The sequence below is a fragment of the Protopterus annectens genome, chromosome 12.part0 (assembly GCF_019279795.1).
Source record: "Protopterus annectens isolate FY-2018-M chromosome 12.part0, PAN1.0, whole genome shotgun sequence".
NCBI lineage: Eukaryota > Metazoa > Chordata > Ceratodontiformes > Protopteridae > Protopterus > Protopterus annectens.
The window spans coordinates 1,132,619,318-1,132,634,526 of NC_056746.1; the positions used below are offsets into that span (position 1 = coordinate 1,132,619,318).

The following is a 15,209-nucleotide window of genomic DNA, read 5'->3' on the forward strand; positions in this document are numbered from 1 at the left end:
TGTAGGCAGCTCACCATAGTTTGGGAACATAAGATTCCTGGACGGATCTACTGATGAGAATGCTGATGGGTATGGCGATACCATCTGCAGTGAGCTTGAGAAAGAGTGAAGGGATATTGTCGGGGGCATTGGAGCATGGCTTGAGTTTGGAAAGAAGTTTTTTTATACAGGTGGTTGACACAAGTTTTAGATAAAAAGTGGGAGGGGGTTTAGGGGAGCAGGAATGAGGAGAGGAGGGGCAAGTAGGTGTAGGGGAGGGGGTGGATTTGGTGAAGGTTTTAGTATGTTCAGCTATAGAGTTAGTAAAGAAGAAGTTAAAAAGGGTAACTATTTCTGTGTCAGTCTTATTGTTGTCGGGACAGGGATTGGATTTAGTACCGGGGTGTAAAAGGGAGTTGATGGAATTCCAGACTTTTTTGAGATTTTTTGAGAGGGTAGACTGTAGTTTGGTGTAGTATGATTTTTTTATCTTTTGTGATAAGTTTTTTGGTTAGATTGCGGAGTTGCTTAAATTGAAGGAGTGTAGCTGTTTGTTTATTGATATTGCTATCTCTCTCTCTCTCTCTCTCTCTATATATATATATATATATATATATATATATATATATATATAGATAGATAGATAGCTATAGGTATATACGGGGTAAGGTGTTACAACTGTTTTTTAACTACAATGAAGAAGTTTGAACTTTGGCACCATGCTCCAGACAGGCTACATTTATAATACCAAGTGATGTTATATGAAGCAAAAAATGCTGCATCTGAATGTGCTGACAAGATTGTGGTACTTTATTGCCTTTTTCTATTTTGAATACTGTGATTTGTTTTATTTACCTTGTGTTCTACTTGTATTCTGCTTTTAACTGCATATTAAAACTTGAAAAGAGACCTCAGCTCTGTCTCTTCTGAGTCAGGCAGAAATTAGTACAGGTCAATAGAACAGGTCAGTTAAGGTTAATCATCTGTGAACTGGGGGGGCTGGAGCTAGGAACTAAACCTTCTATTTAAGGGGTAAAATAAAACATTTCCGAGTTTTACTACAAAGGCTCACCCAGACTCTGCTACACTTTGCTGTGACGGAAATGTTAGTTTGCTTTTTATTTTCTGTATTACTTTATTGCCTTTTTCTATTTTGAATAATGTGATTTGTTTTATTTGCCTTCTGTTTTACTTGAATTCTGCTTTTAACTGTATATTAAAACTTGAAAAGAAACCACAGCTCTGCCTCTTGTGAGTCAGGCAGAATTTTTTTCCCCACCCTCCCACGCAGTTACTGTAGTGTTCTTAAACACCACTGTCTTTCTATTTGCCTTCCTCTCATGTTAATTTGACCATATATCTCATTTCCTCTCTGTGTTTACTAGCTTGTGTGAGTAAGCACAAAATTATCATTTTGTGAAATCACTCCCCTTCAGCTATTTAAATTTATTGGCCATCCTACTGCATTCCATAGTACCAGAATAGAAAAGTGACCACCCCCTTTCGATCTATCTTGCTGTTTTAAAAATAGTGACTCTCCACTAAAACTTAACATTTTATACAGGTAAAACTTAAGTTACCTGCTTTTACATCTAACTCATCTAGTGCACACTGCAGTGTTTACGATAAATAATTTTGTTTTCATCTTACCTTTAAGCATCCCTGTGACTATCACTTGCTTTAAAACCTGCTGCAAAGCACTACGAAGTCTTAAACTGATACAAGCACTCAACTCTCCTTGTTAATAAGGAGAAATTAACTGTAGGCACTAAACAGCCTATAATTGCACAGTACCTTGCTAAGGTAAGGGAAAACAGCTCTTGTACTTTACAAAAAAAAAAAGCACCAAACCGGGTATATCCAAGGGTCAGCTTCCGGTGATTTCTCCTGTCCACCTGGTGAATCTGGGCATACTGAGGCAATGCAGCAATTGCCGCTTGTACACAGACAACCCTCTCCTCCTACCATCCAACACAACAACCTGCAAGAGATGCACTTATATAGCCAAACTGGAAGCAAAGCTCTCTCCACCCAAGATTGTGCTCGACAGTCAAGAGGAGAAGGTTAACACCCACACTACACCTCAAGCAACACATAGCCCTTCTAAACCCATACCACCAACACCCACACATAGCAACACTAAACCCACATATGTGGAGGCCCTTAACAGTAACCTGCCCAAGCAACAAGGACCACTGAAGCTAAAACACAAACAAACACCAATCACAACCAAAGTGTCACATAGCTCACAACACCAGTGTGCCACCCAACAGCCCCGAAGGCAAGACAACGTACCCAATACTTTAGTCATAGATGACTCTATAGTCAGGCACACTGATGTCCCACTCACCAGGCTGAACAAGGAGAAAATTACAGTCAGCTGCCTGTCAGGTGCCAAGATCTGCCACATAATGCATGCACTCAAGTCACTCCACAACAAGTAGAAATATGACTCTGTCATTGCCCATGCTGGAGTAAATGACTTGAGACGTACCTCCCTGGACTACATGAAAAGAGACATGGAAGAGCTCTCGGATCACGTGGCCCAGGTAGGTATAACCCTAGCCCTGAGTAGCATCCTGCCTTCGCCCAGAATGATACCACAGTATAAGGAAAAATGATTGACTTCAACAATTGGCTAAGCTTCTGGTGTCATTCAAAGGGGATCCAGTATCTGTCTGCCTGGGATGAAATGATTGACAGACCATGATGCTTTGCCAAAGATGGTCTGCACCTGTCACCCCTAGGATTCAGGTTACTGGCTAAGGCTCTTGCCACTTTTATAGGGCCTTTTTTAGGCAAAGTTCAAAGGACAAAACCACCACTGTAACTGGTACAAGCATGCAAAATCTGAAGGTAATGCTACTCAATGCTAGAAGTCTAAACCTCAAAATGCACTCTCTCGAGGCACTCCTAAAAATGGAGAACATCGATATCTGTGCAGTAACTGAGACCTGGTTCAAGGCTCCAGAGAGCACCCCTGCAATACCAAGCTACAACTCTTACCACACTTTTCGGCCACCAAACCAGGACCGAAACACTACAGGTGGAGGAGTGTCCATATTCACCAAGGATATTCACACCAGGCTAGTTGCCCAACACAATGCATCTGAAATTCTCCAGGTGCAACTAACACTAGGTAAGACTGCAATCCAAATTGTAGCTTGATACAGATCCCCCACCATTCCCCAAGATTCTCATTACACCTTTCTAAACATACTGGAAAATATTAAGATGCAACCAAACACCCTAATACTGGGTGATTTCAACTACTCTGCCATTAAATGGGAAAACTACTCATGTACCAACAACTTTGTCCAACGGTTCTTGGAATTCATAAATTCCAATGCCCTGGATCAACTAATCCTTAGTCCCATCAGGGGCTCCAATATCCTAGACCTGGCCATTACCAACATGGAACACTTATGGTCACCCCCTTGTTGGTCAGGTCTGACCATAAGCTAACCACCCTTGACATCCACATCCCAACCCCACCCCCCAGTAAGGAAACCTCCATAAAACCTTCTCCAAAGTCAACTTCATGCTACTCAAGTCAGAAGTGACAAACTTCATGACACCCATGCAGACGGGAACAGAAAGTTTGACTGCTGAATCCTACACTAAGGCACTGTACGAGCACATCCACTTCTGCATGAATCGTACCATCCCCAATAGAACCAAGATGCTCTCCTCCAAAAAAAAAGAAGCCAATCTGGTGGTCCCTTGCCATAAACAATCTTTAGAACAAAAGGAAGAAACTGTTGCAGAAAAGAGGAAAATCCCAGGAGGCAAAAAACTCCCTAACCAGCCTCAGTAAGAAGCTGACATCCCTCATAAAATCCTCCAAAGCTACTTACAAAAATAAAATTGCCAAAGATTCCAAAGAAACCAACAAGGCATTCTATAGCTATGTCAAGAATCTAAATGGCAATGCTCAGATCTGTCCTGAGCTACAACAGAATGGCATTAAATATACTGATCCAAGGATATTGCCAATATCGTGGCAGATCGATTCAGTGCAAAATTCACACCCCCCTCACCCCCTAAAGGGCCCATCTCAGTACCGAAAGACTGCCAAATTCTGGTAATAATGGCCACACAGGTGAAAAATGCACTTTCCAAAGCTAAGAATATAGCATCCATGGGACCAGATGACACCCCAGGCTGTGTACTACATGAACTACAAAATGAACTGGCACCTCCCCTTTGTCATGTTTAATCACAGCCTCACCTCAGGCTTTGTGCCCGCTGAGTGGTGCACAGCTACAGTTATCCCACTCCACAAGGGGGGAATCCACCTTTGATCCCAGGAACTACTACCCCATCAGTCTGATGAGCCTGATCTGTAAGGCCATGGAACGTATTACTATGAAACTTATAAACAAAGACATTGGCAACCTTCAAACACTGGACCCCATGCAGTTTGGGTTCGTGAAGGGCTGATCTTGTCTCCTGAACCTGATTGACTTCTTTGAATCAGTCTACAGAGTAGTGGACAAGGGTAAGGTGGTCCACACAGCCTATCTGGACCTCACCAAGGCCTTCGACACCATCCCCCACTCTGGAATCATAGATAAACTTACTAAGCTGGGCATTAATCCCTATGTCACTCGATGGATTGCCGACTGGCTTACTGACAGAATCTACACTGTAAAAGTAGCCAACTCCAAAACCAGCCCCAGACAAGTGGAGTACCTCAGGGTTCAGTCCTGGGACCGCTCTTGTTTGGCATCTACTTCTCTGAAGTACAGGCCAACACTAAGGGACTCTGGCTAACAAAGTTCATAGATGACTGCAAACTGGGAGTCATTACTGAATCCCCAAATGATGTGGATACTCTACAAAAGGGCCTTACAGAAACAGATGCTTGATGCCAGAGCCATGGGCTCAGGCTCAGTGCCAAGAAATGTATAGTTATCCCCTTTGGGAAAAAAACATGTACCCGTGAATTACCACATAGGTGGCAGTACACTAAACAACAAAAGTGTGATAAGAGACTTAGGGACACAGGTGGACAGTGGTCTCACCTTCGATAACCACATCATCACAACAGTCAGGAAATCCTTCTATGTGGCACACCTCATCACTAAGAGCTTTTCATCCAGAAAAAATGAGGTCATTGTCCCACGGTACTCATCCTTCATTAGACCCATCACAGAGTATAATGCCCCATTTGGTATGTACCTCACAAGACATGTGCAACTACTGGAAAGGCCGCAGAAATACCTCACTAAAAGAATCACAGGCCTAAAGCAGATGTCCTATGCTGACCGTCTAAAAAAACTCCACCTATACTCTGTCGCATATCATCTACTCAGAGGCGATCTCTGCTTAACATACAAGTGCATGTCAAACCCAGAGCTGTTGGACATGCTACACTTAAAAAAATCAGAATCCCTAAGAGACACACACTCCAGGGATCTAAACCTTGTCATCACAATGAACAAAACATACTGCAGGGATAGGTGCCTGACCCAGAGACTTCCCAGACTTTGGAATAGACTGCCCATACATGTCAAGCAGAGCTCCACTTTGGCCCTCTTCAAAAGGAACCTTGATGATTGGAAGGGATACAGGAAATTCACCCCGGGGATCACGTCAGTTGCTCTGCTAGACAGGGGTCCAGAGAAGTAAATACTGTGGGAAGAAATGGCCAGGGAATTGTTATGGCTAGGCTTGTACAGGCCCTAGGGCCGATAGCCTAGTATCAACCTATGAACCTATTTTCCCCTTTCCCCACTATAGTACAATCTCAGAGTTGGTATATATAATTAGCAGGTGGTGTGGGGTGCACAGTCCCTCACACAGGGAGTGTAGGGTGGCTTGCCAACCTGCATATAATGTGAAAAGCGTCTTTCAGCAACATGAGTTTTGACTTTTTGTGGTCGACATAATACTGTTTGGCATGTTGGCCTTTCGGCATTATGAATGTACTCCACTCCAGACATATATAAAATGCAAATGATGGGTTGGCACCACCCCCTAGTAACAGTTTCTGTGGAAGTTGATCAAATTATAAATATATTACACAAAGGTGGTGCTTCAACTGACCCCGGGAACTATAGACCTATTAGCCTGACTAGCCTTTTCTGAAGGCCATGGAGAGAATCATCTTGGGCCTTAACAACAAAGATATTGGTAATCACCAGACACTTGACCCTACTCAATTTGGATTTGTCAAAGGGAGATCATGCCTGTTAAACCTGGTAGACTTATTTGAGACAGTCACCAAGGCCTTGGATGAGGGGAAATCTGTGCATACAGCCTACCTAGACTTACCCAAGGCTTTTGACACTATCCCCCACTCATACATAATTGACAAACTCACCCAGCTATGTATCTGCCCATATATCATTAGATGGGTTGCTAACTCGCTCACGGATAGAACCCACATAGTCAAAATAGGGAAATCCACCTCCAACAGCAGACCTGCAACCAGTGGTGTTTCACAGGGATCAGTCCCGGGACCTCTACTGTTTGGAATCTATTTCATTGAAGTGCAAGCTAAAACTAAAGGTCTGTGGCTGACAAAATTTGCTAATGACTGCAAACTGGGAGCAGTCACAGAATCTCCAAATTATGTCAACATCCTACAAGAGGGTCTTACACAAACAAATGATTGGTGCCAAAGTTATGGCCTTAAACTTAATGCAAAAAAATGTATTATCCCTTTCGGTAAAAGCAATGTTCCTGCTAACTACCACATCAATAAAAACACCTGAAGTACGCACTTAGTGGTGAGAGACCTGGGCACACAAGCTGACAGCAACCTTACCTTTGTTCACCATGTCTCCACAGTGGTAAGAAGGGCATTCTATATTTCTCATCTCATAAGTAAGGGCATTGCCTCCAGAAAAAAAGAAGTTATAACCTCCATGTACTCTTCCCTCATCAGGCCAGTAATTGAGTACAATACCCCTTTTGGTATGTACCTTTCCAAGCACCTGCAACAATTGGAGAGACCACAAAGGTTCCTCACAAGGAAAATTCAAGGTCTTCAGCATCTGTCCTATGAGGATCGTCTGAAATCACTGTCACTTTATTCTGTTTCATACAGACTACTCAGAGGTGATCTCAGCCTTGAATATAAGGCAATCTTTGACCCTGCTTTATTGGAAATGCTGAATATCTGTAATTCAAATGGTACACAGGTTACTGACTTTAATGGCTTTAACCTGATATGTGACATTAAGAGAACCTGCTGGAGGGACAGATTTGTCTTCCAGAGGTTACCACACCTTTGAATCAGACTCTTGCTTCATGTCAAACAGAGCATCTCATCGGCCCTCTTCAAACACAATCCTGACGATTGGATGGGTAACCGTAAATTCACCCCAGGGGTTCCACCTATGTCCCTCTTGGACAGGGGTGATAGGTGCTGATCGTGGAAATAAGGGTACAACTTGGTTAAGCTTGTAAGCACTCTAGGGTCATTAGCCTAGTAACCTCCTCAAAACCGAGGTGGAATCCTTCAAAGCCCCCGGGCCTGTGGAAAATATGGCCCAGACCGCAGAATCCTTTATAAACGCATTCTATGAACACCTTCAGGAATGCATGAATTATGCAATCCCAAATAAAACCAAGTCCCAATCCTCCAAAGGCAGACGTCCTGTCTGGTGGACCCCAGCCATAAACAAACTATACAATAGAAGGAGGAAGCTACTACATGATATAGCAAAATCCCAAAAAGGGAAGGCATCTCTGATCAGTATTAGCAAAAAACTACGGGCACTCATAAAATCGTCTAAGGCCAGCTTTGAGAAAAAAATTGCACAGGACACTAAGGATAATCACAAGGCTTTCTTTAGTTATGTTAGGAACCAGGGTGGGAATTCCCAGATATGCTCAGAATTAGTCCAAAATGACAAAAAATACATCGAGCCCACAGACATTGCCAACATACTAGCTGACAGGTTCAGTGCAAACTTCTCCCCCCTTCCCCACCAAAAGGGCAAATATCTATCCCAGCAGAGTGCTGCCCCCCTGACATCTCAGATGCTCAGGTAAGAGCTGCCCTCTCCAAAGCAAAAAACACAGCATCAATGGGACCAGACGGTGTCCCGGGCTGCATCCTACATGAACTCCAAGAAGAGCTAAACCCAAACATAAAACTACTGTTCAATCTCAGCCTTACTACAGGATATGTACCCAAAGAGTGGCGTACAGCAACAGTGGTCCCTCTCCACAAAGGTGGTGCCTCAACGGATCCTAGAAACTATCGCCCCATAAGTCTGACTAGCTTGGTCTGCAAAGCTATGGAAAGGATCATCATGGACCTCATAAATAAAGATATTGGGGACCTACAGACACTGGATCCTACCCAGTTTGGCTTTGTTAAGGGCAGATCCTGCCTTTTAAACCTGGTTGATTTCTTTGAAACAGTCACTAAGGCCATTGACAAGGGGAAGGTGGTCCACACAGCCTACCTGGACCTCGCAAAAGCCTTCGATACAATACCCCACTCAGGCATTATAGATAAGCTCACCAGCTTAAATATAAACCCCTATGTCACTAAATGAGTTGCAAACTGGCTCAAGGACAGAACCCACATGGTTAGAATTGCTGGAGCCATGTCAGACTCCAAACCAGTTACAAGTGGCATCCCACAAGGCTCAGTCCTGGGACCTCTCTTGTTCGGTATATATTTCTCGGAGGTACAGGCCAACACGGAAGGACTGTGGCTGACCAAGTTTGCAGATGACTGCAAACTGGGTGCCATAATCGACACTCCAGCCGACACAAGCATCCTCCAAAAGGGCCTCATAGAAACAGACAACTTGTGCCATTGCCATGGCCTCAAGCTAAACGCCAAAAAGTGTATAGTCATCCCCTTTGGCAAAAACAAAGTGCCCACAAATTACCACATAGGTGGTAATCCATTAAGTACAGAAGAAGTAATTAGGGACCTGGGGACCCAAGTTGATAGAAATCTCTCATTTGACAACCACATGGCCAAAGTGGTTAGAAAAACATTTTATATAGCCCACCTAATTATGAAGGGATTCACATCTAGATCAGGGGAGGTCATCGTGCCTCTTTACTCATCCCTCATCAGGCCCATAATTGAGTACAATGCCCCTTTTGGGATGTACCTTACCAGACACCTGCAGCAACTGGAAAGACCCCAAAAGTACCTCACCAAGAGGATCAAAGGGCTCAAACAGATGCCATATGCTGCCCGGTTAAAGAAACTCCAGCTCTACTCAGTGGCATACCGCCTGCTCGGGGCGATTTGTGCCTGACGTATAAAGCCATGTCCAACCCGGAATTAATGGACATGCTGCACCTCAGAAAATCCAAATCCCATCGAGCTACGCACTCGAGAGACTTGAACCTCAGCACTGAAATAAATAGGACATGCTGGAGGGACAGATTCATAACCCAGAGGCTCCCTTCATTCTGGAATAAAATCCCAGTCCAGGTTAGGCAAAGTCCCTCATTGACTCTCTTCAAGAGGAATCTTGATGAGTGGATGGGAGATCGTAGGTTTACCCCGGGTATCACTTCTGTGTCACTGTTAGACAGAGGCACAGTATACTAACCTCGAAAAGGGGCATAGCAAAATTATTTTAAAATGGGTGTCGAAAGCCAAACACACTCTGGCTAGGCTTATAAATGCCCTAGGGCAGATAGCCTAGTATGAACCTATGAACCTATGAACCTCCTATGATCCTACGATCCTATATTTAGGGAAATGAATTATTTCAAGGCAATAAGCACTTTGTATTGTACCACTACACAGTTGAGTATCTATTCTACTGACTAGATAACTGAATATGGTTTATCTATTCAATATCCTTTTAATTAATTCAAAACCAGTCAAACCTATTCCACAAAACATGTTCAGAAGAAGAGCTCTACATTACCCATGCACAAAACTTTACCCCTGCACCCACATAAGTAACATGACCTACTCCAGTTGAAAAGAACATTAAGATACATTAAGACCATTGCTGTTTCAGTCATTTACGAACGTAGAAACAATGCTAGGAAATAGATCACGAGGATCATAAGATGACTTGCTATATGTACCTTTAAGCAGATGCACTTAAAAGTTTGTACCTGACACACATTCAGGGCAGATGTCTATTACAAAATATGAATAATGTGAAAGAAAACCAATTCAATTATACAACTGTCTGCAACTTCCAAGGATTTTAGCTAGGAGTAATTTCTAGAATGTTTAAAGAGAGCATAAGAGGTCATAATTAAGACTTATTGAATTAGGAGAATTGTAGTCCTTTACTGCAGCATCGATATGACCTCAGTTCTGCTTTTTTTTAATTACAGTGCTCATGATTTAATCAACACTAAACAGCCTGGAGATATGTTAACTTTGGTACTAAATAAGAAAATGATGTCAGTGATGGGTTGGTACCCCATTCAAGAGGACTTCTATGACCTGTGTACCCATTAAATGTCAGGAGTGTCTTCAGGTGTCCCGCAAACCTACACTGGATTAAACAGGTAATCAGAAAATTAACTGAAAAAAATAATATTTACTGTGAAAAAAACAGCTAATGCTTACTGAAGTATGAATGAGCAAGAGATTATGGCTAGGTGAATATTTATTTTTCTCATTTTCTCCATTTAAGGATGAAATGACATTTAGTTTATTAAGTGTTAGAATATATATTTTAAAATACCCTTTGATTTTCATCCATACATAGGCTATAATACCTACGTATATTGGCTCTAGATGATTGTCACTGCTGATGTGATACCCAACCCCATGTGTACAAAAAATGGGAAAAAGTGGTTGCAGATAGATGGATGGATATCTGGCATATGGAGGATGGAGGATTTAATTTTCCTATAATGGCAGTAACCATGCAGAATTTTGCTGTGTTAAATTGCTTGCACTTTCACAAATATGTACGTAGGTTTAAATGAAAAAAAAATATTAATGGGCAGGTAACTATTTTTCAGGATGGGTTGAAACAGTAACATAAAACTGGTAACCACAGCCACTAAACAGACCCTTGTTTCTCTACTGAAACAGAGAACCAGGCAACACAGAATCACTCATACTAAAGCATCGATACAAGCAAACTATAAAGGAAGAAATGGAAGGGAATGTCATTTTCAAACAGTCCAAACTTTTTAATTTCTGAACAACCTGAAAAATGATTACATTAATGGTTTCCACTCCTTGCAGGATCCTGAAGTTCATAGACATGTCCGCGTCCACAGACTAAGTGCAAAACTCTGTAAGTAATAACATCCCCAGGAAACATTGTCATGTGCAGATCCCATAGCAGTAGGCTCAAGTGAGCCCAAAGCAGGAAGAATATATGACACTGTCTGAAGCAGTCTGAATATTTGGGTAATTTCCAGAGATTGTCATCTATAACTTAAACAAGACAAAATGAAACAGGACACCCACTGAAGGATTCAGAATTTGCATTTGAGCAGGTAGCTACATTTACAGCATGTTTTTTTCCGCCAAATTGTTTTCACCTGAGACTGTAGAAATGCAGCTGGTAGTGGTTTGTGCTAGAAACTGCACTCCTGTCCAGAAGTTTAAAGTACTGCAGATGGTACACACACATCCTGCATATATGCATGACTGAGTCAATGCGTCTTATATGGTACAAATATTGTAAAACAACTCAAAGAGAACATTTTTCACACAATAAAATACCCAAGACACATTTCACTTCCCAATGAACTTTTTTCTTGAGTGCATTGGGGCATTTTATTGTTATTAGCCTGTTTAAGTGAAGTGTTCCAAAACAGACTTTTTTGCCTGCAAACTGGAGTTTTAGTGGACTGCAGATATTACCTTGCATTATTCCACAGTTAAACATGTCTGCATACTAGATATGCCTGAAAGTGAAATCAATTGGGATGAATGCTGTTTGTTTGTACTCTATAAGAATATAGTTTTGACTCAGGTAGTTGTGAAAATACCAAACTGTTTTACCACATCAGTGCTCCTCCATTGTGGCCCTAACCAAGTTCCTACTTATTATGGCCTCTGGAGACTGATATCCCACTGGTGACACTGTAAGGTGTCATAAGTGCCTCTACTAATCCAAGCACACTGACTTGCCTTTAATTTATGGCTTACCTGTCAGACTTCTGTGTGCCCACAAGCAGATTGTTACTATCTACAAGCTCTTGTACAGGCCCAGGCTTTGGCTGCCACTGGAGAAGCTAAGACTTGCTATGGAGGATGCCAGCTACTCCTCTCACTTCCACAAGAAGGCAGTTTTACAAAGCAGGTCCCACTTCTTCTCCAGGAAAATGACAGCTGAACAGACTTCTTACTCTAAAACCAACAGTCAAACTCAGATCATCAAAAGTGCAGTCGACAGCAAAACTCCTCAGTCAGTGGGATGTCAGTACATTATATATTTTATGGGCCAGAGATGGACTAATATTTGGTCTGCATTTAGTTAATCCATAATATGCACATACATATCAAAATTTTGATTCTTAGTTCCAGTCATTATGCAGTAGTCATGTAATGGGTATTTATTTAATGGCTAGTGAAAATAGTTAACAAATATAGGTTATGTAGTTTATGGACAGAGTGAAAGACAGATGAGTCAACAACAAGAAAAAATAACTAAGACATTCATAGAAGTCTGCACTTCAAGTATACTGACCTCTGGGAGAGGATGGGTCTCCTCCACTTCAACAGTCATGGCAGTAGGTTGGTCCATGCTTTCCATAGGGTCAGGCTCCTCTCCTTTTGCCTGTGCCTGACCCTTGCCTTTGCCTTTCTCTTTTTCTTTTGACTTTTTACTTTTCCTCTTTACTGTAAGCCTACTCAACACGTCAGTTTTCTTTGAAGCACCAGTGGCAGCAAGTTTATTGGCTGCAGACATACTGCTGTATACATCAATGGTTACCGATATGAGGATGCGACCACGGTAAAATATACCTTCACCGAGGCCTTCGTTGAGGTTCCTATTCCCATCCCTGAGTACAGAGTTCTGCGCTGAGCCATAGAGGTTGATCCAAGATGGGCCAAAGGTAGGATTAAAGCCAGCTGCAACAAACAAAACAACATTTTTTTAAAAGAGAAATATTCATTTATGCAAAGATCTAACTAATATTCCTCCTTTGTAGTGAATATTCTCTCATTTCTGCTCTCAGTTCTAGTAACATATGTTGCTTAACTACCTAATATCTCACACATTTCAAAGGATTTATTTTATTCTAATAATAGCTTCATAGATTAGTACTAGGCTAGCTGTCCTTGTATGCCATTTTAAGCCTAGCCAATTACCCCATTTGAGAATCAAACCCTGCACCTTGCATCTGTAAGGCACACACCTTAACCATTATGCCACTCTCCTGTATAAAAGTCTTACTGGTACAAACCACTCTCTTACTCTGTCTCCTCCTCTCCCTCTCTCCTCCTAGCCTTGTTGGCTCTCCTTTCACCACTGGTAAGCCTTCCCAAGAAACACAACAGCATCCTGAATAGCAGAATGGACAAGTACAGAAATACTCAGTTTGGATGTAATTTAAGCTTCCTTTCCATTGAGGCTACTTATAACAGTCTACCCAGTATGGAAGTAGAACTGCACCGATGAAGGGAAGGGAAGGGCAACTCCAAGGTGAATGCATTGCTTCATGTAATAACTGTATAACTGGGCCACCAAGGGCCAAAATATTTTTAAGCGCTTTGGAAAAAAATATTTTGTTATGTCATAGACTGGGTAAGAAAAAATAGTTTATTCTGTTACATCATAAGGTAACATACTTGACATAACTTTCTTTATTCCATTACACATGAGGAGGGCATTATTTATTTATGTATTTATTTATTGTATTTGTTTACCAGGAAAGACTACTGGGCTTAAAAGAGCCCATTTTCAGTGGAGGCCTGGGAAGAAAAGCTCCGACAAGAACATAGCTATAGAAAATATTAAACATTAATTAGTACAAAAGTAGATACAGTGTTACAGATAGTGATTACAGAAATATATACAGAATATATACATAAAAGCAGGAATTTTGTTGGTTGCCAGATGAATTCAATCAAAGAGGTATAAACAGAGGGGTCTATATCACATAGTTGAAGTCTTATAACTTAGAGCACGTAATGCTCGAACCATTATGTTCAAAGTTACAAAACTTCAAGTATGGATAAAAAAAAAACAATGGAAAACAAAATAAACTGTTTTAAGCAGGGGGCAAGCCCCCCTGCACCCCCAAACCCCCTGCTACTTAAATATACCAACTTTGTGATCGCACCCCATTGAACAAAATGGAAACCTCCATTTATGGAGATTTCCATTAAAACTTGTGGTCTCGACCATATGAGCTTCGAACTTGTAAAAGTTTGACTATGTGATAGGAACCCTAAACAGGGATGTATTACTCAGCATTATTGTACCAGTATCAACAAGTGATGAAAAATAATAATTATGGAGGAAAAGTCAGCAGTAGCAAAAAAACAGATCTACATTAAGAGAACGAAAACCCGACTGAGCGAAAGCCAGTTGAGGAACACAGAAAGAGCGAAAACCACTAATATCGAACCAGAGAAACTAAACAGGTAAAACACATAAACTCTCACTAAGTGTTTTATGCAGGGGTCAAGCCCCCCTGCACCCCCCACAGCCCCTCTACTTAAATATATCAAGATTGCACTGCATTGAAGTAAAGGGATGAATTCCCTATGGCGATCTCCATTTATTCTTGTGATATTAGCAGTTGTCGCTCTTTCTGAGTCGCTCAATTGGGATTCGCTAAGTCGGGTTTTCTTTCTCCTAATATAGACCCAAAAAAAACATAGGACTTTAGTTATCATGTAAGGAGAATGAGGAGGTTAGATTATAGAGCAGGTACATAGCCAGGAAGAGTTGAAATGATTTTTTTCAGTATTTGTTTGAAGGTGGTGGTGCTGCCTGTGTTTCCTATAGAAGGTGGAAGTGAGTTCCATAGTTTGGCAACAGTGAAGGAGTAGAGGAGTTAAACGGCAGGTAAGGTGGGCTTTTCTATTTTGAGAAGTAGATGATTTTCAGATCTTAGTTGCCTGCTGGGTTGGTATTGGGTAATTAGTGTTGACAGTCTGTGGGTCTGTAGATTATTTTGTGTGCTGTAGTTAGTTGGGTGAATGAGAGATGGTGGGGGAGTTCCAGCCAGCCTAATAGTTTCAGCGAGTTACAGTGGTAGGATGAGAATTTGGCTTTGGTGGCAAATTTGGCTGTACTGTTGTAACACATTTCAAGTTTGAATCTTGCAGAATTGTGGATATTAGTGAGGAG

General features: G+C 41.7%; 1 protein-coding gene across 1 annotated transcript in view; it reads right to left on the reverse strand.

Moving 5' to 3' along the window:
* The window catches only part of LOC122817026 (fer-1-like protein 4), a 1,119,105-nt gene that overhangs the window by 676,795 nt on the left and 427,101 nt on the right, over window positions 1–15,209 (reverse strand). Inside the window, exon 15 of the mRNA XM_044090141.1 lies at window positions 12,594–12,979. Coding sequence (XP_043946076.1) covers window positions 12,594–12,979 — 386 coding nt within the window. The remainder of the gene's footprint in view (window positions 1–12,593; window positions 12,980–15,209) is intronic.